The 23,907-nt window shown below is 39.3% G+C and overlaps 2 protein-coding genes across 5 annotated transcripts; one reads left to right on the top strand and one right to left on the bottom strand.

Moving 5' to 3' along the window:
* The first annotated feature begins 212 nt into the window (after positions 1–212).
* On the top strand, positions 213–8,430 carry c14h15orf39 (chromosome 14 C15orf39 homolog). Its single transcript, XM_056766633.1, has 5 exons — positions 213–241; positions 357–1,097; positions 2,596–5,495; positions 6,705–6,741; positions 8,334–8,430. The coding sequence occupies exons 2-5, from the start codon at positions 1,093–1,095 to the stop codon at positions 8,383–8,385; spliced, it is 2,994 nt and encodes a 997-aa protein (XP_056622611.1). The 5' UTR covers positions 213–241; positions 357–1,092; the 3' UTR covers positions 8,386–8,430.
* Positions 8,431–11,970: 3,540 nt separating this feature from the next.
* arih1 (ariadne ubiquitin-conjugating enzyme E2 binding protein homolog 1 (Drosophila)) lies at positions 11,971–23,864 on the bottom strand. Of its 4 annotated transcripts, none has more exons than XM_056766052.1 (15): positions 23,777–23,864; positions 22,758–23,084; positions 20,961–21,028; positions 20,742–20,886; positions 18,819–18,911; positions 18,453–18,508; positions 17,526–17,592; positions 17,315–17,421; positions 16,863–16,905; positions 15,840–15,911; positions 15,632–15,762; positions 15,109–15,166; positions 14,721–15,017; positions 14,533–14,645; positions 11,971–14,340 (listed from the first exon to the last, which is right to left on the bottom strand). In XM_056766052.1, exons 2-15 carry the CDS (start codon positions 23,031–23,033, stop codon positions 14,256–14,258), a joined length of 1,611 nt encoding a protein of 536 aa, XP_056622030.1. In that variant the 5' UTR covers positions 23,034–23,084; positions 23,777–23,864; the 3' UTR covers positions 11,971–14,255. The 4 variants fall into 4 exon arrangements, with proteins under 4 accessions (XP_056622030.1, XP_056622031.1, XP_056622029.1 ...); XM_056766053.1 differs by having other exon boundaries at positions 22,758–23,088; positions 23,777–23,862; XM_056766051.1 differs by lacking the exon at positions 23,777–23,864 and having other exon boundaries at positions 22,758–23,443.
* Positions 23,865–23,907: the final 43 nt, after the last annotated feature.

Below are 23,907 nucleotides of genomic sequence, written 5' to 3'. Positions count from 1 at the left end.
AAAGACTAAACAGAAAGTCTGGTGATTTTCCACTTTTTTGGTGGTTTTATATGACACCTCCTGTTTCAAGCATATAAATATTAGTCCTTAATACAATAAAGTTTGGACTCTGATTGAACAAGCACTTGTGTCTGTGTCAAACTTTGTCTCCAGGCCTGAAACTGTGTTCCACCGACTAGACTCTTCAACCGTATTGTTTAGACAAGGGGACATAAGAAGTTTACATTATTTCAGGATCCAAGTACTGAAATATTTAAACTGTATTCCTTGAGACAACAAAATTGAAAAAAAGTTTCAGCTGTTATTTTTATATCATTTCAACCAATGATCTCATCATGCGATCTACTTTTTTGCAGGCCTCCACAGACTACCATAACTTCCCCATCTAGGCCCTAATTGTGGCGCAATCACAGCCGAACATTTTAAAAATATACAGAGGAATATATTTCAGCGGATAAAAAGCTAAGTATCAAAAGTGACACGCGGGCGGTTTTCGAAAATAAGTGCACATGAGATCGTAACAAACATAGTGACTGATCGGTTATTAATCTTTATTATTTTATCTGAAAATATGTACGAAGATATACCGCACAGAAAATGCTGGAATGTTTGTATTTCATCGTATGAAAAAGTAAGTCACCGTTAATATAAATTAACATTATTTATTTTTGAAAAGAATGTAGCTTATTCAGTGTCTGTATCTTTCAGATGTTAAATTGCAATAATTACCAAACAAAACCTTATTTATTCGTATACTGTTGAACTAAATAAAATCCAACATCCATCCATTATTTACGGGATAGATTCAAATCTACCACACTCGGTTACGGTTTAACTGCTGCCGCCTGGGTGAAGAGGCCGCGCCCTCTTTGCTTTGTCGCTTTCTGATTGGCTAAATCTTTTGCCACTGACATTCTTCGACTGGCAGTACCAAACAACCTTTCAGAAAATCTGCTGAAAGCGGCTTCTCTCCGTGTATGACATGCACGTTCTTTGCTCCTCAATAAACGATTTCTTCCGCACCTAAACGATTTGGATCTTACTTTTGTTATGGATACATGCGGGCGGGAATGCAGATAGGAATTTCTTGGCATGAGGTGAGTCTTCCGCAAGTTGCCTTGGGAATGTTTAAAAACGTGAAATGACTGTTACGTCGATGTTGCCTTGATTTAAAGTTTAACGCGCTGATAAGCGCTGACAATTGCGTTTGTCTCGGGTGTGTGTGACGTTAGTGAGACCACGTGAGAACAGTTGCCGCTTGTCATTATTTACTGCAGGTCAAGTATTGTGGGAAAAGTTTCAAACGTGCGTTTTTAAAAAGCATGTTGGGCTGCATTGTGTTTCTACGGTGTCTGGTTCGGTGACGTTTGGCGCTTTCGATTGACCGCATTTCTGATTAAAGTAACGTAAGTTCACGTAAGTTGAGCAAAATGTTGACGGAAGTTTACCAAAACAGCCGAAACGCGTGCCCAAAATGGTCTCTCCTCTAAAGTCTCATTTGCATGAATACATTTGCATGCCCCACGAACACTGAGTCTTTTCATGAGTTTGTCATTGCGCAAGGATGTGCGCGTCAAACCGTTTTTAGACATATTTATACATTTTCTAAACTCTAAGTAATATCACTTCTGCTATGTGCGTTTGTCTGACAGGATACAAAAACAGCCTAAGTTAGGTGCTCTCTATGAAGGTAGCTCACTAGGTTTTGATACGCAGCCACAGCATGCTGAAAGATAGTAAGGGTTGTTTCATCACTTTGAGATCTCTGGGTGGCCTCACCAGGGGATTGCTCCACCGCTGATAAGCCACTGAAACCCCTGCCTCACTGTCAATCTTAACCCACGTGTGCTACCCTCCTGTGAGCATCATTATGCTGTTTGTGCTCTTGAGGGAACTTCACGTGAGGGATTGAGTGTTCCTCCACTCCTGTGTGGTACGTGGTACAGATACTGTTTGCTTTATAAGCTCCTCATATAGAAACATAAATATGAAAATCACAAAATGAAATGGAAGGTCACACATGTTTGAAGATTTTCTTAATTGATATAACGTGCTTGATTTGATGGAAAATCTGATCTAGAACATTAGATTAGCATACTATTAAAAGTAAACTACAAAAATAGCCCACAGTTAAAATGTATTTATTTCATTCTGTTTGATTATATCTATCCTCAAAGAACCACATTTGACGGACACCAAGTGAACTTTTCATCAGTGCAAACTGCATTTATTGTGTGCACCCTTGCACACTAAGGAAGTAAGGTGCACCCCCTGTTGTGGAGCTGAAAGGTGTGCCGTTTTTTCTTGTTGTGGTTACTGGTCACACATTTCTTTCTAATGTTTGAAGATGTCAGACTGAAAAGGTGTGTAAAATCTATTTTGCTAGGCAGCACATGTTTTGTGAAAACCACAAGAGGAAGGTACAGCTGTGCTGATTAGATTTATAAACCACAGAGTTGACTGTTTGAATAAATATTTATCCCTGCAGCGTGCATATTCAAATAGCTGTGCTTTGCGAATAGTTTTTTCAGAATTAAGAAACAAAACCTTTGCAAATCTTAAATGAAAGATTTTTGTTTCCTTTTCCTATTGTAGCTATGATTTAGCTGGGTCAAGCCAGTGCCGGGAGTCCGTGATGAGCAGCAACCAGGGGCGGAGCTTCATCAACCCTCTTGTTCAAAGTAAGATGGAAGGAGCTGTTGGCACTGCGGTCCCTCTGGCGCTCCGGAAAACAGATAGCCTCCCACACTATTCCCACGACAAAGTTTTACCGATCGGTAGGGGCTACTTTTCTTACTCCCTCAGTGGACAAGATCCTCTTGACTTTAATGCTCTATGGGACTCGTCTAAGACCTGCGTGAGAAATGGATCAAGCCCAGGGATTCACCCATCGGCCACCGAGGGGTCAATTGCAATTCCTGGCATTTACAGGCCCGAAAATGTATCTTTCCCTATGGATGGTGGTGGCAGCCGCTCTGCTGGACCGCAAAGGTTGACTTATTATGCCAGCAGTCCCAGACATCACAGTCCCAGTCATCACAGTCCCAGACATCACAGTCATCACAGTCCCAGACAACACAGTCCCAGACATCACAGTCCCGCTACTGGGGTCATCTCGCCAGTGGCTGTTCCAAAGAGCCGCATTGTATCTTCAACAGATGCAGAGGGCTGTGTCGGATTGGCTGTTCCAAAACCAGTGTATGGTCATAGCCCCTGCTGCACAGAGCGTGGATGCGTTCATAACTACGGTGTGGAACACGGCGCGCATAGGATGTCTCCACGCATATATGATGACGAATGGGCTGCACATTTTAGCCGCCTGGCGTACTTGCATAAAAAGGGCCAGGAGGCCTTGGCACAGCAGAGGGCTTTGCAGTTAGAGCGTGGTGCAGAGGGAATACCTTTAAAGGATGGAAAGACTGATGGTTACCATGGTATCAATACAAATGGTCCTGGGAGATCGCTTCCTTTAATGGAACCAAGCCACAGCGCCTATACATACAACACCGCACATCCATATATCGCCACGTCAGAGTACTGTCAACGTGCCCCAATCCCCTTACAAATACACAGAGGTCTCCCCGCTGCTTATGACCCGAGGATATTGACGCATCGTGGCGTCCCTCCTAAGGTATATCCGGATCGTCCTTATGTTCATAAATACACACAGATACCTCCGTGTTCCAGTGTGTACTACGAGGCGTACCGAGCCGATCCCAATGCTGTTACTGCAGAACATGCTCAGCATAATCACATGGCTCAGTTTCATTCACCCCAGCCTGATCTGTCCAATTTGTCAACATCATGCTCTGTTGTTCCCCCACGCCATCCACTGATCTCAAAATTCCCAACCTACCATCCATACGGAGTGAGATTAAATACTAACCAGGCCCTCCTGCACGAGAGGCCTTTATCCATACATCAATCTGAGCGACCACTTGATTTCTCCCTAAGAAGGGTGCAGACACCTGACTCCACTCAGGAGCTTTGTAGACAGTCTGGAACTCCTGGGGCTTTCCACCCCACACAGGCCAACTACAGACATCCTAACAGCGCAGTCGCTGAGAGACCTTTTGACTATTCTGAGATGTCTGGAACCGGCTTCCTTGCAAATGGCTGTAAAGGACTCGCCACTATTCCAAAATCTTACGAAAAAGAACACCGGCATGGTGGTTCACCCCGTAAAGATTCGCTACCTAAAAGACACAGAGACGAAAGTGATAATGGTAATGAAATTGATGTACCCGTTAAAAAGCAAAAGACTGTAGCAACAGAGCAACCAGAAGAGTCACACCCCAGCCCACCAATGCCAGTCATTAATAAAGTTTTCAGTTTGGCTCCTTATAAAATGTATTTTGAAGCGACAGGTATGATGTCTCCGCAGGAGAATTCAGGAAGCCCACAACCTGAGCCAGCACGGCTTAAAAAAGAACCAGATATTCAAAGTAGAGATCAAGAAGCAAATTCTTGTGAAAATAATCTCGGCCCAAAAGGGAAAGCGTTGCCGGCTAACAGTAACAGTCAAGCTGAAACAGAAGAGATCATAAACATCAAAAAAGAAAAACTGGATCCAGATGAAATGGCTTATCAGTCGGAAATAAAAGTGTGCGTCATTGAGGAGATGAACAACACCGTTTCGGTCAAAGAAGAGCAGGGGGAGTTGGAAGAAAGTATGTCTGGCTCTGTGCCTGAAAACATTGTGAGAAATGATCTGAACAGCGATCCGCCCTTAGAAGGAAAGTCTGAATCTTGTCAGACCGAGAATGCTGTGAAAGAATTCCCTGCTCCATTTACTAAATACTCCCTCGGTAAAATCCCACCTCATTGCCTTAAATTGTCCAATTTTAAGATAGTCATCCCCGAAATCCTAAGAGCTTCCACAACCCAACCTGTCGACGTTCCTCAATCTCCCGTGGAGGTCAAGCCCATCATAAGCAGCAGCAAACAAGCCCGTCACCAGTTTATGGAGCTTCACCAGTCCCTCTGTAGACTTGTACATAGTTTTGTTACTCACACACCCTGTCAAGAGCTCAAGGACTGGTTATGCAAACTGAACCTTCAAGAGTCGTCCTCTCATCCAAGCAAACCCCAGAAAGTGTCTTGCCTCCTAGGATTGAAAATAAGGGAAGTGTGGCTGAAAAGTGAGGAGACTTTGATGGCTCTTCGAAAGGTGATCTGGCAGCTTCAGAAGTACATGGAAAGTCGTGAATGTCCCTTTCCTCATGTCATGAGGGCCGGCGCTGTGTTCATTCCTATGCTGGTGGTGAAAGAGGTTCTGTTTCCTCAGGTTCAGGGAACTTTCATAGACCAGGTCCTCCAAGAGCATCGGGTGGAGCTCAGGCCCACCACACTGTCAGAGGAGAGACAGCTGACTCAGCTTCACAAAAAAGCATTTTCTTCTAAACTCAGGAGGCTCTTGTCTCTTAAACACCTGCCAGATATCTATCCTGATGTTCTCAACCTTCTTTACTACGTCAGCGTCTGCAAGTTCCTTGGTGAGTGCTGAGTGGCTTATCTTTGTTTGAGAATTTCTGTAGTTCTTACTTATGTAACGTAAACGAAACATATTTAGCCTTCATATGTATTAGTTTGATACAAAAGCAATAGAACTCTGTATAATGGTGGTGATGGGCTTTTTCAGTGTGTTATATTCAGGAACAGTACACCCAAAATTAAAAGTTCTGTCATTGTTTACTCACTAAATTTCTTTGCTCTGATAAACACTGATAAAGATATTTGGAAGAATGCTTCGCACCAAACAGTTCATGGTCACCATTGACTACCATAGTAGGAAAACTTACTTTTGATTTTTTTGTTCTGTTGAGCACAAAATAAGATATTTTGAAGAATGTAGTAGAGCAAACAGTTCTGTTTTTTTTTAACTACCATTGTCTTTCTCCTTCTGTGGTAGTCAATTGGGTTCAATAACTGTTTGGTTACAAGCATTTGTCCAAATATCTTTCTCTGTGTTTAACTAATCCAAGACATTTATACAGATTTGGAACATCTAGAGAGCAAGTAATTCATGACAGAATGGTCATTTTGGGCTGAACTATCCCTTTAAGGAAGCTTTTCTAATTCATCAGATTTGAGATATTTGTAGTCATGTAACAGGTTTCTATGCAGTCACATGGGAAATAATAATGTTTCCCAAACCTGGTTTACATTTACATGTATACATTAAGCAGAGACTTACATTGCAATTTATTATACATTTGTATCTGAGTATGTGCAATCCCTGGGATCGGACCCATGACCTTGGCGTTCGCTAACCATTCTCTAACAACTGAGGTTATGGGTTTGATTCATTTGTAATTTTGTACATTTAGTTTTGATACGTTCTACATAAGCACAAGAAGGATAAGTAACCGAAACTTGTATGTTGCTATTTTTAGTATCCTCAAATTTCAGTTCCACTTTTCTCAAGTTTGCAGAATCATTAGGCGGCTGTCTCTTGGATAATATTCTGTTGTATGACCCATTCTGGCTGAATAATTACTCTTTAGATAGGAAGGTTTAGTCCTAGCTTTCATTAAATCAATTTCAAACTGTATATAAAGCGACAGCAGTACAACAAAACTTTGTTCAAACCTTGTTTGATTTTGGTAACATGTCCTTTTAATGCTTTTACTTTAGTTTTTCATTTGAAATCTTTTTATCGTCATACTTATTTTGATTTGATTTTGATTTTTGATTTTTTGCAGATTCCACTGCTACAGATGGTGTCCAAAAATTGCCAAGGTACCTTTCTTTACTTTGACCCCCAAAACTTCTTTTCTCTAGCATCACAGTTGAAACGATAGTACCCTCAAAAATGAAAATGCTGTCATCATTTAGAAGAATGTTGATAACTGAAGAGCACCGGCACACATTCACTTTTGGATAGGTACAAAGTGCATGCAAGTGAATGGGTGGCAGTTAACAACATTCTTGAAAATATCTTATTGTATGTTTGGCATGAGAAAGAAAGTCATACAGGTTTGAAATGACAAGAGGGTCATTAAAAATTGACAGAATTTTCATTTTTGGGGGAACTATCACATTAATGCTTAATGCACTTAAAAGTAGATGTGTTTATAAAGGGCATCTTATAATAAAGTGCTCTTGCAGTCCTCACTGGTGCAGTTTTGTTGCAGGTGTTTGCTAATCAGATAAAGTGTGGAACGGAACAGTGTTCTCTGGTTTGGGAAATCTTCCGTTTCTGACACATAAATCTAGAGGAAGGAAGTTAATATTTACTTGGAGGAATGTAAGGCGGGTGCGAGTGGGAGGTGTTATGTGCAACAGTAACATTTTTCACACTGGTTTCAATCTTTGAGATAGATAATTTCTTAGGTGTTTGGAGAAAGCTGTTTGATGTTTCAAGTTTAGTTTTCAGAAAGATGAATTAGGTCATGCACTGTAGCACTTCATTTTGAAATACATTCTTATTTTTTTATTTTTATTTTTGACTTTTTTTATTTTGCCTGTTCACTGTTCTGTTTCACCAAATGGCTTGTTGTTCTAATTCCCAGCATTGTTTCATAAAGTAATAACATTTACTTAATAGTTCCTGTAAAGTAATTTGTTATATGATGTGGTAGACCTGCGCCATTAATCGAAGTATCGCAATAGTTTGCAATGACTGAATTATTTGAAAAGTTTAAAGTTATGTTTAGACCACTTTGGATGACGTTAACAACGCTGAGCCAGGGTTTACATCTTGTGAAGTGGTCTATAGTCCTAAGTTTTAGGTCAATGCAAATAGCAGACTGTGCCTGATGTATGGAATATGATCAATAATCAGAAATAATATTGAATATGTATGTTGGTTATATATATTTTAGATTTTTTAAATGTATATTTTACAAACTTGATTCATTATTGTAGTGCATCCTATATCGCAATTCAGTCCTATTGGTTATACAGGTATAATTTGTTTTATATATGTAATACAATTGAAATTGATTTTAGAAAAATTATAATAATATTGCATAACAAATATTATTTAGCCCGCTATCGCATATAGCATTTTTCTTTACTATCGCACAGCCCTTCCACGTGGTTACTTTTGTTGTTTTTTGCATTTGCTTACCAGATAGGAGTATTTTATTGATGCACCTGACACGTTGCCTTAGCCATGATAACAGTAGCAGTAAAACAGAGCGAATGCTGTAACTGAAACTTCTTTAGTAATAGTTTGGAGAGAAGCTTTTTTAGCTGTATGTTTTGTTATACAGATGCAAACTCTGATGGCAAAAGTCACAAGGAAGATGTGTTTGTCCATAAAGCAGACAAAATACAATGTGTTCTGTGAAATAATGATACTAAATTCCAATTCTCTCTCTCTGCAGGAGCAAAAACACGCTTGACATTCAAGAGAGAGAGTACGGACAGCTCAGATGACTCTACTAGTCGTGTGAACGGCCCAGATGAATTCTACCTCAAGTCCTTTAAAGCACCCACATCTGAAACCACATGTTTAGAGAATTCCGGATCCACATATTGCCTGAAGACAAAGGCAAAGAAAGGGAGAGTAAAGATTTCTTCTAAAAGGACATTTTTAGATGAGACCAGTTCTTCACAAGAGGAGGACTTCTCTGAGGAACCAGTGAGATGGACCATCGTCAATACCTTCGAAGTATCTCCTGCAGCTTGCAACGAAGCACATGTTGAGGTAAAGATTGAAGATGACACTCAGGAAGCGACTGATATTGCTACATGGCGTCAACCTTTGACTTCTGATGACTTCTCAGATAGCAGCGACGAAGAAATCGAGAGCACTTCATCCATGTCCTATCAGACCCACAGGTCCAGCTCAAAAGAATCTCAGAGTTTGCCCAAAGGGGCATCCAGCATGGTCCTCAAGCTTAGAAAAGTCTTCTTCAATGAAGGCCATAGGGGAAGAGTCACTCACTACCAGAAGGTCACAGAAACTATGGAGGGAAGTTTGCGTGGCTATGACCGATTCAGGAGCATTGATAGAGAGCGGTACAAGAAAAAGAAACCCAAACCATCCAAGCTCAAAAGACGCCACACAGACAGGGAGTTTTCTGTACGGCTACAAAGGTCATACTCTAAAAACCGTTCTTACCTTTCCAAACAGCATCATTCCAAACGCAGGCGTAGATGGGTTCTTCGCTCTGCAGTGCAGTCTGCCCGCTTGGCTATGGAGAACACATATCCTGACCTGGTGGGAAAGAGAATCCGGCACTTGTATGAGGAAAAGGACAAAACAGAAGTTTGGTATAGAGGTGTGGTGCTGCGTATCCATGAGCCACATAGGAATCCACTGAAAACTGTGTTTGAGGTCAAATATGATAGTGAGCCCGAGTGGCAGTACTTTCTCGAGCTCCTGTTAGACTACAAGAAAGGATGGTTGAAGGTAGAGGACTAAATCTTGAGGGGTATTATTTTATTTATTGTTTTTATTTGCACCTCGGATTGTTTTAAAATAAAATATTCCAAAAACTGAATTGATGACTAATGTAACATTTTCTACTGTAAAATCTCAAACCAAACCACTTTTATTCATTGTAGAATCTGTGTCTTCTGTTTCTGTATGTTCTGTATGTTTGTTACGTTCTCTGTCAGAAATGTTTCAGTTGATCCTGTGAACCCCTAAGTTGTTGGCAGACATTCTCAGCAGGTTTTATGTTTGTCACCCTGTGTAAACATTACAAACAACATTCCAGCTGAGGGATTGGGATCTAAGGGAATGCAGTATGGCAAGAGGTGTAACTGTTTTACAGATTTATTTTTATAATAGCTGCTGTCATGCGTTTCCTTATATTTAAAATATAGTTTTCTTTTTTATCTCTTTGTAATAATAAAAAATGATACATGATTTGGCTCAGTGTTTACATTTTTTCTGAACATTTACTTTAATATATTTCATATATATACAGCGGGGAAAATAAGTATTTGACACATCAGCATTTTTATCAGTAAGGGAATTTTTAAGTGGGGTATTGACTCAATTTCCACCAGATGTAGCCATCAAGCCAAATATTGAATTCATACAAAGAAATCAGAGCATTTAAGTATACTAGTTCAGTCATAATAAAAAAAGTGAAATGACACAGGGAATAAGTATTGAACACATGAAGGTAACGAGGTGCAAAATGGCATAGAAAGCCAGGAGATCACCTGAAATCTGTCAGTATTGAGAGAGAAACCCTGCCCCCTATCAATCCTAATTGATATCAGCTGCTTTAGTCCTAATTGCTGGCCTATAAAGGCTTCTCATTATCCAGGAGGCACACAGGAAAGACTTTATGAAGGGTAAAAGCAAAGAACTCCTGTAGAGCTTCGTAATCTTATCGTTGGAAAGCATTTTGATGGGAATGGTTATAGGCGCATTTCCAGAATGCTGAATGTTCCTGTGAGCACTGTGGGGGCCATTATCCGGAAATGGAAAGAGCATCATTTCTCCATAAACCGGCCACGATCAGGTGCTCCATGTAAGATCTCTGTCCAAGGAGTCCAAAGAATAATCAGGAGAGTTCTCCAAGAGACAAGAACCACTCGGGCCGAATTTGAGGAAGACCTTACATCAGCAGGTACTGTTGTTTCAAAGAAAACTATAAGCAATGCACTGAACCGCCATGGCATCCATGCACGCTCACCACGCAAGACTCCATTGCTGAACAAAAAGTATGTTGAGGTTCGGTTAAAGTTTGCTCATGGTTTGGGGCTGCTTTTCATCAAGGGGTACTGGCAGACTTAATATTATAGAAGACAGGATGAATGGAGAAATGTACCGGGACATTCTGGATAAAAATCTGTGCCATCTACCAGAAAGCTGAAATAGAAAAGAGGGTGGACATTTCAGCAAGACCATGATCCCAAACACAAGGCCAAGGACACAATGAAGGGGTTTCAAAGGAAAATCAAGCTGCTTGAATGGCCCAGTCAATCCCCTAACCCAACTGAAGATCAAAGTTAATAACCGAGGCCAAAGGAACCTTCAAGATTTAAAGACCATTTGTGTGGAACAATGGGCCAGAATCACTCCTGACCAATGCAGAGGACTGGTCTCTCCATACAAGAGGCGTCTAGAAGCTATTATCACCAACAAAGGCTTTTCTAAAAAGTATTAAATAAAGTGTGTTCAATACTTATTCCCTGTGTCATTTCACTTTATTTATTATGACTGAACTTGTATACTTGCATGTTCTGATTTTTGTGTGATTTCAATATTTTGCTTGATGGCTACATCTGGTGGGAAATTGTGTAAATAACCCACTTATAAATCCCCTAACTGATAAAAATGCTGATGTGTCAAATACTTATTTTCCCCGCTTTATACATGTATATTATAGTTTCATGAGGTTCTTCACCCATACCCCCTTCTTTATGTAAATCTTTCATGGCTGATGTATGTGGCCATATGTTTTGGGTTATGCGCTTGTTGCAAGTGGAAATATTTTTGTCACCTTTGTCAGGGAAAATAATTTATTGTTGTATCCAGTTTGGCCTGTATCATGTTTTTTAATGTTTGTTAATTTTAATGTTTAAATAGCATATGTAGATCATGAAAAAAGCTCAAGTTGATGGTCTTACTACAAAAGAACTTTTTTTTTTGTGTGTCCACCAAATTTGAAATACTACAATTAAATGGTCATTATTCTGAAATAATATGATAAAATTGATACATAAAGGACAAGGAATATAACTATATATAGCAAGTATTACTACAGTATTTTTTCATGAATGAAGTTGATGTACAGAGAAACATAACAGCATCCATAAAGATTTGCCTCCCTCTTGTGGGCATTTAATTCCATTTCTAAATGGAATCAGACTTTCCAAATGCATCTCATATGTCTGATGAGATCTATTTGGTTTCTAACATTCTTACAAATATCTTTTGTGTTCATCAGAACAAGGAAATTTATACTGGATTGGAACAACTTGAGGGTGACTAAATGATCACAGAATGGTGAACTGTTCCTATAAAAACAATAAACCACAAGGGAAAATGCAAACTAATGAAACGTTTGCAACATTTTGCACTTTAATCATCGTTTTCTTCAAAACCAACAACTTATTTCTCACACATTTGTACACTATGTATATAAGAAATCAAAAATTTAATAGCATAAAGAAAGGATACATGTAGAAAAGTATTAAAAAGTTTTTGGATGTCTCAACAAAATGAGAGTAGCTGCATTTTGTTACTGTGAATGTTAAATTAGTTATCAAACATGGTCAAAGAAGCACAGCTGAGAAATAGACAGTTCCATACACACAAGCTGCATTCAATGGTTTTATGTTCATTGAAACCAAAATGTGCATTCAAATGGAAGATAAAGGATCATCAACCCCCCATACTTTATTTTTTGTTCCGCATTATGCTTGTATGAAACCTCTAGTTTTAATAATCAAACTTATGCATGGAAGCCTGGAAGACCATCTCAGCACTCATCCAATGCATCACAAAAACTACATTAAAACACAGCGATCACTCCCAGTACACAATGCAAAAGAAAAATGAATCAGCAAACACAAGAAAACATTTACTTTAGTGACAGTATTCTCAATAAGAGAATGCATTTCTGACATTTATTTTCATGAAGCACATTAAAACAAACAAAAAAATGTACTTCCAGCCACTTGACCTGGAAAGTGAAAAAACTTCATCAGTTTGAGACTGACACTTTGGTGTTGTCCTACTACTCCAACTTACACAGCAATGTCACCATGTCCCACCTGTGTCTCTCCCTAAACCCCACCCCTCTACCCCTGAAGACAGGACTCTGTGCTTCAATGATGGTCACGGTGTTTTCACACACAATTTTGCATGAATGAACACAAATCTGACATCACAGTACAAAGGTTACACCATTATCACCCTGCAAACCATATCGTGACTCAAACGGCCCTTTGGAAACTACTGCAGGTGCAAATGCATGGTTACTTTCCACAAAAACAAATTAAAGCAATGTACAGTCTCACTTGAAATAACAGAGAAAACAGTGGCTTCAGACTTATAGTTACACGGTGTGCAAAATTTGGTATGGTGGAAAAAGCCTAACCCTCTTTGTCAATGGCTCCATCAGAACGGTTGACCAGGACGCTTGACAACATCTGTCAAGAAAATCAGTTGGACAAGCCCGAGAGTTCAATTTTATCTGTGCATGTTAGGCTTCTGGAGAAAAAGCTGGGTCAAATAAGAATGAACTTCAGAGAGACAAAGAAAAAATATAAAAGATAATTTGAGTGAATGTCACTCAATTTGGCTCTCAGAAATTATTCATATACCTCTTAAAATAATTTTACGATACTAAATCTACCTAAGAGGACAATTACAGCAAACAATGCAGAGCAGAGGAAAACCACTGTCCTGTTTAAAAGTTGGAAAAAGCAGCGAAAAATTACACCATCCCCATTTCCTCCAACCATGAAGCCAGAAGCTCCCACAAATTTCAGGGAATTCAGTTTGTAGTCTCCAGAACGCACCACCTCGGCATGTTCTGCTCGATTTGGCAGAATCTAACCCTGCTCGGCCCCTGTGGAGCAAGAGACACGGACTCATGATTTATGTCAAGTCCTAACTCTCTTTACAAGGATGATCCAAGATAGGGAGACACTCAATCTATACAGCAAATATACATTTTTTTTAATATCTGTAAAGATAAATATCTTTAAAAAATGATGCACATGCCACACTCTTATTCTTTAACTTTCATGCATATGCATTATATACAAATTGAAAAATACCGATTTTGACTTTTTTGCGTGTTCTATTCCACTAATGTTCTTGCTCAAAAAAAAAAAAAAAAAAAAAAAAAAAAAATCGCCCCTTTCGAACCAACCCTTCAACAGTCAGCAACCCATATCCAGCCCCATAAAGCGATCATGGACAGAAAAATTAAAGCCGTTTTGAAAATGATGTCCATTTTCAACTCACACAAATAAAGATCGTATAAAATAAAGTCAAACAGAACACATCCACAAACTGATAAGTAAGGGAAAGATTTCTAAGGGCAAGACTTTACAATGCAAGCAAATGGAAGATATTTCGCCTTTTGTTGCATCTCTCAGCATCGCGCTTGGCGCTGCTAACAATACTGTTGAACATGTAATATTTTTAATATTAACTTTTTTATTTAAATATAATTTACTCTTATGCTTTGCATGAAACAAAACTCTGGAAAAATTATGCAATGCAGGGCGGTTTGCCAGGGAGGAGGCAGCAGAGATCTGTGCTGCTCAGTTCTTTCTAGGGGGTGGAGTTTCTCTCCGAGAGTCTGTGATGTGGAGATGTAGCCTCAATCTTCGATGTACTCCCACAGATCTTTGTCATAGCCTTCATGTACGTGTTGCAACAGCACTCTCCTTCTGCTCTCACAGTATCTGCATACAGCAATATTGCAAAAGGGGCTTATTATCAGACAATTATTATTCAAACACAAAGTCTGAAAAATACACAGAATAACCCATCAATTGGTAGAGCATAGCGGGTGCTATGAGTTTCTTTCCAAATGGTGATAAAAGTCATATGCACAAATTTGAATGACATTAAAATCAAACTCCTTGTACACTTGCCTGTATTTATCTTGTACTTTCTGCTTAATGTCCTGCAGAGAATCCTGGGAGATGTCACGCTCCAGGTATCCAGACAGCACCTCAGTGGCATTCTCCAAATCTGCCTGGTTATTCTGGGCACAAACATTCAAAGCTGTACGTTTTCCCTATTTAATCGTGTTAATCAGCATTTTCTCACAATATCTTACCTCGAAAATAATGGACTGGTTGTTCTTCTTGAGGTAGAACGCGAAGACGTAGGTAAACATGAGCGTTGATCTGCACTGGCAAAGCACATCCACTGCCTTTTTCAGGAACTGCACCTCAATCCACGACATGTTGTGCTGCTGCATCTCCTCCATTTTCTGCTTGACCTGGGCGTACAGCTTGTGCTCAAAGCGCAAGCTCTGCATGTGGTTCATGTAGCGGTTGCAATAAAACAAGTACCTCTGCAAGGCCGCCCTGGAACGCTGCCCGACATGCATGTATGCAAAGACATGAAGACACTGTTGATGTAAACCCTACTATAGGACAATTTAAATACCGTTTGGGGCAACTGTGCCCATTATTTGCATGCTTTTAAGTTGCAACATTTACCTCTTGAGCATCCCTGGCTGCCTTGGCATCATCCTCATTGTAACGATTACAATTGTACCTTTGGGTGAAAACAGATCTGCATTAGTTTAATTTCCAGATAATATATTAGTCATCAAAAACAAATGTTCTGAAATTTAGCAAAAGTGTTTTTTAAACAGGCTGTGAAACAGTGGCGCTGGGAAAACTGGGAAAAAAAACATTACTGCCGTATTATGTCTGTATGTCAGTGATCCCCAGCTGAATGAGTCACTCTCTGTGGTTTTTGTACGTGATGGTTAAATACAAGATCATGGAGGATTGCATGGAACAAAGAGGAGGGAACAACTAGTCTTAGACCTCTCGGGTTTAGGTAGAAACAGCTGATCAAGGATGTGTACTTAAGAAATGAAGCAATGTGGTCTACAGGAGAAGAGTTCAGAAATCATCTGGCATCCATAATACGGTTTATCATTTAGAAATGTAGTTACATATTATGTTTTGTCCCAAACCCAAATACATAAACACAGAAATACACTAAACCTACCAAGCAGAACCATGTGGCTCCCATGGCCCCAGGCAAACCCAGCAGAACTCAGCTTTGCAGTTTTGGTTCCGGCAGACCATGTGGTTGCAGCCGCCATCTTTCTCTATGGTGACGTGGCATTTCGGGCATTCCTGTCACGTAACAGAAAGATCTCAGTTATGGGTCAGATGAGACAGGGAAAGATCTACATCAAAGCCTAACCACTGACCTTCGTATTTGCCGCAATCCAGTTTGACGTCTCGCTGTCATCGTCACATTTCTTAATCCATTTCCTTAGCCACTGGATAAGAAGAGATGAAAGAAAGCCAATGGACATACATGAGTTTATTTACTGTTGTTCAACTAACAAAGTGATGGATTAATGCCACGTAACATTATTTAAAAGCAAACTATAAAATAGGAAGATTATGTGTCAATGTTTATAAAGGCTTAAATGTTCTCTCAATAGAAGATGATTGTAATCCCCATATGACGAGCACCAGGGAATTGAGGCTTCCTTTGTTTTTGGCAAGACTGCCCCCACAATAACAAGGCAAGTCTCTGAAGAGTCTCTTAATGCTCAGAGAAGGAGAGGTGGTCGTCTGCTCGCATTCTTTTCTTTGTTCACCCAGAAAAACACTTGCTATACAAAATCCAAATGTTCCCCTGCTTTTCACTGCAATTTCTACACTCAACATGTGCATTATTTTGACTCTTATTGGCATATGTTAGAAAGAGTGCATCATTGGGTCAAGCAAGGATAATAAAAAGGGACATTTGTTTGAAAAATAAAATCATTTTGCTTTCCCACAGAGATTATCTTCACCAGGAGTAGGCCTTGGTTAAATTAGGATATTTAAAACAATTAAAAAAAAATAGTTTATTAATGTGAATAATCTTGAGACCAAACAATCACACTGATATATCAGTGCAGGTTATTTTCGATCAATACACCTTTTACATTGAAGTTAGTCTGTGACTAGGCTTAAGTCCTGCCTTTAAGAATACACATTATTGTAGAGAAACTATAAACAAAGGTTTATAAATGGAAGAATAGGATCCACCATTTGTGGCAAGAAATATCAGTTTACAGTGAGCAAAAGTAAAAAACATTTGTCAGGCTTTGCTCACAAAAGAAAGTCCAAAAGAAAAAAAACGCAACACACACGACCATGTTTAAACACTTAAAACCCCCTTTTTGCAATTCTAGCTAAACATCATAAAGATTCAGTGTGTGCCCTGCAGAACACACCTTACACTTGACTGGATCATGCCAATTTTCTCCACAGTTGAAGCTGTAAATGAATGAGAGCACATTAGAATTCTCTACCCACACACATCACACAAGAATTATTGGAAGTCTCAACATTTCTAAACAACATTTCCCACCATTTCAATTTGATGACCTAGATTTGATTTAAAAAACAAGCAAGTACTTCTGACCTGAGACATCCTTGGATACCATAATAATAAAAAGTGTAATAGTTAAACGTCTGTCATCATTTATTCACCCTCTTGTCATTTCAAACCCGTTGTGACTTTCTTTCTTCTGCAGAGCACAAAAGAAGATATTTTAAAGAATGTTGCTAACCAAACAACGACAGAACCTATTGACTTCTGTTGTATAGACGAGCCATTGTTTCGTTACCAACATTCTTCAAAATATCTTCTTTTGGATACGCAATATCTTGTTCAGTGTCTTACCAGAACTGCCGACCACACTTGCATCGTACAGGTTTGGCATCTGGGTACTGAACTTTGACAACGTGATGACAGTCAGGTGCCGGACACCATTTTAACAGTCGGTTGCACTGAAGAGAAAAGAGTAGAATGAAGAAGCATAAATAACTGAACCAATTTATCTTATTTTCAGGTAGAAAAAGGAAAATGTATCCCAGATGGAATGAAATCCTACCTCTACAAAACTATTGGTTATTAAATGCTGGTACTTCAACTTCACTTTTGATTCTGTAATCAGTCGCCTGCGAAAAAACCCCAGAAACATTTACATTACTGACAAAGCAGACATGCTTCCAAACACAACGGCCGTTTCTCAATATGCGTTCTTCGGCGGTCTTGTGTTCTCGCTCTACGTCATCAATAACCGGGTCTCCACGAGAACACAAGTCCGTTCTTTGCGTTCTTGGAATTGAGAAACGGCCTATATTTATAACACATTTAACAACAAGTGCGAACAAAAAGATCAGATACGGCATCAAGAAAGTAGCAGGAATATCTAGGTTAACACAGCTGTGCGGATCCAGAATAATCAGATCCAATGAACAGGAAGTGTTGTGACTCACACCTGCGAAGCAGGGCAGCAAATTTCTGGCTAATTCTGACTCAAAGTGAACTCTATCAGCTCTACTCGGCCATAGCCAAAGCACTTTAACATAAGCTTAGAAAAAACAATCCAATGACACTTTCAGAGATCTCAGCAAGCAGTTGTGATTTAACCTTATTTGAAAAATTAAAGGAATACTTTACAGAAATATAAAAACTCTTATAACTGATTCGGCCTTATGCCACCCCAGATGTAGGACTTTCTTACTTTAGCTGAACACAATCAAAGTTATATTGAATAATATCCTTGGCCTTGCCCACCCGTGCTTTGTAATGCCATCTCATGGGGGGCATGTTGCAAAATACAGCTTAGTATGATTTAAGCAAAACAAACAAAACTTGTAATTGTTTTCAGATTTTCCTGCTGATTTGAAATGTGTTATCACATCTGATGACGTTGACGTGAAGTTTATTTTAATTCCAGAGGATATAAACATAAAGTCCATTAATGCATAGTAACAAGCCATTTAGAACAATGATTTGTTTCTCAAACACTCACATGACTGTGTTGTCATCCACCAGAATATCACAGCTGTGAGCAGGACAGGAAATGGTCTGGAATAGAAACAAACAAGCTTGTGTTACAATAGGACAGAGAAAAACCAAACGAGAACAGGTAAATCTAAATAACTGCTGGATTTACAGCAGCCAATGAGCTTCGCAGAGACTGTCAGGCTCCACTGACAGACTACTAATGCTGTCATACGAGCTGCAAATAAAATCTGCAAATTCTGCAGGTTAAATAAATAATCAAACACACAGGACATTTCTAGAAAGCTTTGTGTTGCACAACTTGAAACTCTAGACAATGAGACGGACGTGGTCTGAAGGCATTTGGTGGTCTAGTAGTTTTAAAAAAACGTACCTGTCCCATTCCTTCCTCTATGATTTTGGTTGTCAAGTAATCGCCCCAGCACTGCATGCAGAACTTGTGCCCACATTCCAGACCAGTAAAGTACTGCAAAAAATAATAATCAGATCCAAATTTACAAGAGGAAAGTTACACATAACGAAAGGAGCAAATTCAAACATTAGTCTACATGCTTGTTACAAAAAACTGCATGTTGCGAAATACCCTAGAAGTTGTGGAATGTCTTTTTTAAAGGAACAGTTCACCCAAAAATAAAAATGATGTCATCATTTACTAGCCTTTGAGTTGTTACAAATCTGTTTACATCTATTTGTTATGATAAACACAAAGGTATTTCGAAGAATGCTTATAACCTAACAGTTCTTGGAAAAATTGCTTTATAATTGTTTTGTTCTGTTGAACACAAAAGAAGATATTTTGAAGAATTCTGGGGCACTTTTGACTACTGCTGTCATTTTTCTTACTATGGTAGTCAACAAGGTCCAAGAACTGCTTAGTTACAAGCATTCGTCCAAATATCTTTCTCTGTGTTCAACCAAACAAAGAAATGCATACAGGATTGGAACAACTAGAGAGTGAGTAATTCATGATAGAATTTTCAGTTTTGGCTGAACTATCACTTTAAGGTGCCCGTGGTAACCTTATAACAGTGCTCAAAATCAAATCCTAAATAAATAGCGTTTTATTTTTAAATAAATAGCACAAAAACAGGCGTTTTTGTGCCCCTGAAACACAATAGGCCTTGTTCTCTAAAACAGATCGATATAGCCAACAAAGACTGTTGTTTTGGCGCATATAAAAATCTTAGAAAGCAGTTCTAAACAGGTGACGGATTTTTCAGCCGTTTATCTGTTCCACCTACAAACTATCCCATTGTCTTGCCTTTGGCCCCTGAGGGTAATATAGCTCTGATTTATCGTCTCAGGGCGACAGATAACAGCTAAAGCACAAACCTGCTTAATATTTGTGCTAGGCCTGGTGTAAGCAAAACACTGTTGAACATGAAATTTAACAGCATGTTGCAAAAGGGAATCTCTCATGGGAACTCAGTGGTCAGATTTACGAATGAACACATGGAATTGAGAACCTGACATAAAATGCAATTAAATAACCAACCAATTTGATTTCAGATTTTCACAATTTGAAAAAAGGCTTTCTGCTTTCAAGTCAATGTTAAATAAAAGCGAGTCGAACGTTGCCAGATATCTGCATTGTGCGACCTCAAATAAAAAACCTCTGCTTTTCTCAAGCACACATGGAGGTGACATAGGAACTATCATTGGATGCCGCTACAGTTAAAAGGCACGTTTCAAAGCCATAAACAGAACAGTTTCTAAATCCCGGCCACTGCTTAATCCAGAGTTTTCATTTCAGACGGTCGTCATCCCTCATGACAAAGCAGATCACAACAATGCTAGAATCATGCATGCTACGTTTCTCAAGGTTCCCTGCAAATCCACAAAGACACTTTGGTTCCTCTGCTCTGCTGCTTTGTATAAAGTTTGAGTAATCCAGTGAAGAGATTAGCGGCTCATTCGAAATCCTTCCTGCCGGCCGAGGCACAGTTTTGCACGGCGATGAGCGTCTAACAAAACGTAGATGTCAAAATAATACCGAAAACCACCGAACATCTCCAACAATGCAACAACATACGGTTTGCATCGCTAAAAGATTAACAACACCCACTGAAATCTTTCCACGAAATGATATTCTTTTAAGCAGGCCCAGATGGAATTTGCCACAACGTTTGTTGCACTGATTCGAGGGGTTGCACAGAAGTCGAAGAGAACGACGGACATTTCAATTCTGGGAACTTTCGTCAGGCATACTTGGGGGCCGCCTGTAAATTATTGGCACGGCTGCAGTGGAAAGGATTAATCAGAGGCTATGAAAGCGATTCTGCTGGGAGGTACTGACCGAGTTAGGATAGTTGAGATAGCAGATCTGACACGGCATGTCCTGTGCGGACGATCTAGTGTTCATGAGGCGTGTCCGAGACTTCTTGCTGGGATTTATAACGTGACACTCTGAAAACAGCTTGTCCAGGTTACCGTCAAAATACCTGCGAAGAGATGCATGTTAGTTTCCTCAAAAGTTGTGTATGCTGAACGGAAAAATACACAAGTGAACAATTACCTTTCCATCAGCTTTTCTTTATCCCAGTTGAAATGACTCAGTAATATTCTAGTGATAGTAGCAGGATTCTGCAATGAGAGAGATATGCATGCCTTTTAATACACAGAAAAAGCAAGATCACAAATACAAAATCCAACAAGCTCATCATTGTCATTTAATCATTTTTAAAGTATTATTACATAGCCCATTTGTTTATTTCATATGACATATCAGACAGTAATGTGCATCCTATAGTACTATGAAGTTGACATCAACCAAATACATTTTATATTAAATTAGTAATACTTCTGTCTACCATTCATCGAAACCAAAACACACACTCCAAGAATTAACTAATGGCTGTATACCACCTCATGCATGTCAAGGTCTAACACATAAAAAATACCTTTAGGGGGTTTTCCTCTCTAAAAAAACTGCCCTTTGAGTTTTTGAAAAGAATGGCAACATCCTCAGAGCCGTAAAGCCATGATTTACACAGCATTTGCACAACAGAGTTTCCCCTCACCCTCTCAAGCTTGATCTGCAATACTCTTATCAAGAAGGTTATCTGGACCAACATATCAAGGTGTAAGTCGACAGGTAGTCCAAACAAATGGTTGGTATGTCAATGACCTAAACTATGAGGAAACCTGTTTCTAGGTGCAACAGACCGAGGTCAAAAAACCCAGGGGGCACTGTTTGGTAATAATATAATATAATACAATGCTAGCAGTTTGAATTGAACACAGTGCTGATTTAATTTGAAAATGTATATGTTATCTTGCCCATTATAACAGTACCTACATGTAAACACAATAAAGGGCAACTGTTCACTACACCGAACTAGCAGATCACTGAGTAGTTAAAGGGATAGTGCACCCAAAAAATATTTTTCACCATTTACTCGTGCCTCATATCATCATGTTTATTCATGTCATTTCAAGACTTGTATGACTGACGTTCAACATTGGCTCCCCACTGACTTCCATTGTATGAAAACAAAACCATTGAGACATATCTGTTTCACAGAACAAACAGTCATACACAGGTTTGGAAAACCATGGGGGTGAATAAATGATGACAATTTTATATTATGTTATGTAATTTAATGTTAATTCTTTGGTAAACTATCCCTTTTACGACAACAGTGATATGAAATAAACGCTGTTAAGAACAAACAAACTACTGGAAGAGGGGTAATGTCTCCAGATGCCACTGCAGCGGAACACAAGTATCTTTACAGCTAAATTCAATCTGATGACCATTTTTGTGGTATTTCATCAAACACTTCGCGACTTAACCCATACAACTTTCACCAACCAGCCCTAAAGACATGAAACGTGATGACAACCCAATGTTGTCTTTGATGTGTTCCAAGGTCTGCTAGTGGTCAGCTAGTATGACCATCAACAAACGTGTTTAAGATTTACAACAATCATATTTACTTCATCAGTATGAAGTTTGTCATGTTATTAAAGTTGGGGGTATTTTACACCAATATGCAGGTGAACTGAAAGCTGTTTAAGCATCTTATGCTGTTACAGGATGTGATAACCAAGTTCACTTTTAAGGACAGGTACAGACCTGATTGACGCAAAACATGCTCCACTACGTTGATCATAATGATATATTTACTCTAATGACGTCACAATTCTCTTTTTTAATTCCCGTTCCCTTCAAAAGGTTTCTGACCCAATTGTACCTTCTCTAGAGTTGCCAGCGAAAGCAAAGTTACACAGAACGGTTTAAAAACGCCCTCTTATCATATCGCTTAATCCAGGACGATCTGAGCCTAAAGCATGACCCGAAAACACTTACCTGGATGACCTCGTTGACCTCCCTGATACACTCCACCATATGCTGCAGGATCTGCTCGGCGGTGAGAACTTCAAAGCGGTAGTCTTCCTCATCATGTCCGGGCCCGCTGCCTCCCGTCTCCCCGCAGTCGTCTCGCTCTCCTCCGGCCACCACGGGATCGACAAGCTCCACATCCCCGAGCTCCAGGGTGTCGTCCGCGGGCTCCTCATCGCCACTGTCTTCGCTGCATTCCTCGTCATCGTCGTATTCGTAATTGTAACCCTCGTCCGAGTCCATGGCTGGGTTGCGTTTAATGTTGTGACACGCCAAGCGAGATTAGTTTGAGGGCTGTCTTTTCAAAAATATAGCGAAACGTATTGAAAATACTTCTTTAGCTTGCTAGCATTTCTTGTTTTCACAGTGGAAGAGAAAACAACAACAGAGAAGCGACGCTGCTGCTGGGCCAACAAAGAGACGCAGCGTCACGGGCCAACGCTCAATGACGTAATGTACGTGATACAAAATAAGACGCATTTTAAATAAAGTTTCTTCAAAATTGAGTTGTACGTATGTTAGTTCACATTGTACAGACATGTATAGTTTTAATAATAAATTGTTGCTCAGATGTCCACTGCTAAAGTATCGAAATAGGGTCATATATACGACATGGTATGTATAGGTAACGTTATACCACATTGATTAAAATTTTAAATAAAATCCAGTGTATTAGATTTTATTAATTTCCTCTTTTTCTTAGTTATTTCACTTATTTTCCTCTCCATTCAATATATTTCTTTTTTTACATCACCTTTCATTTGTTTTAATACATTTACAAGTACGCTATAAACTTTGGTATTCTTGTGAATGCTACAAGCCATGGCAATAAAGCTTTGTTGTCTATGATAAAAAGCACGTTTTTCTGCATATCTGTGATAAAAGCAGGTCAGTATTAAATCAAGATGGACCTAAACTGTTTTTCGTAAGGTAAGCATTGGTATGATTTCTCAAAGTACTTCATTCTGTTAACTTCAAACACTTACCGTCTGACTTACTAAAAGCTCATTTAATAGACGAGACAAGCTGAACAGCAAAATCCACAGCCCCGGAAATTCCTTCTAACTGGTGTTGCGCTGTCCTGTTGTTAAAAAGGGCGGAACTAAAAGAACGTAAT

This window comes from Triplophysa dalaica, chromosome 14, assembly GCF_015846415.1.
Source record: "Triplophysa dalaica isolate WHDGS20190420 chromosome 14, ASM1584641v1, whole genome shotgun sequence".
In the NCBI taxonomy this organism is placed as follows: domain Eukaryota; kingdom Metazoa; phylum Chordata; class Actinopteri; order Cypriniformes; family Nemacheilidae; genus Triplophysa; species Triplophysa dalaica.
Note: the sequence above shows the minus strand (reverse complement) of the source record. Positions and strands in the feature narration are given on the sequence as shown.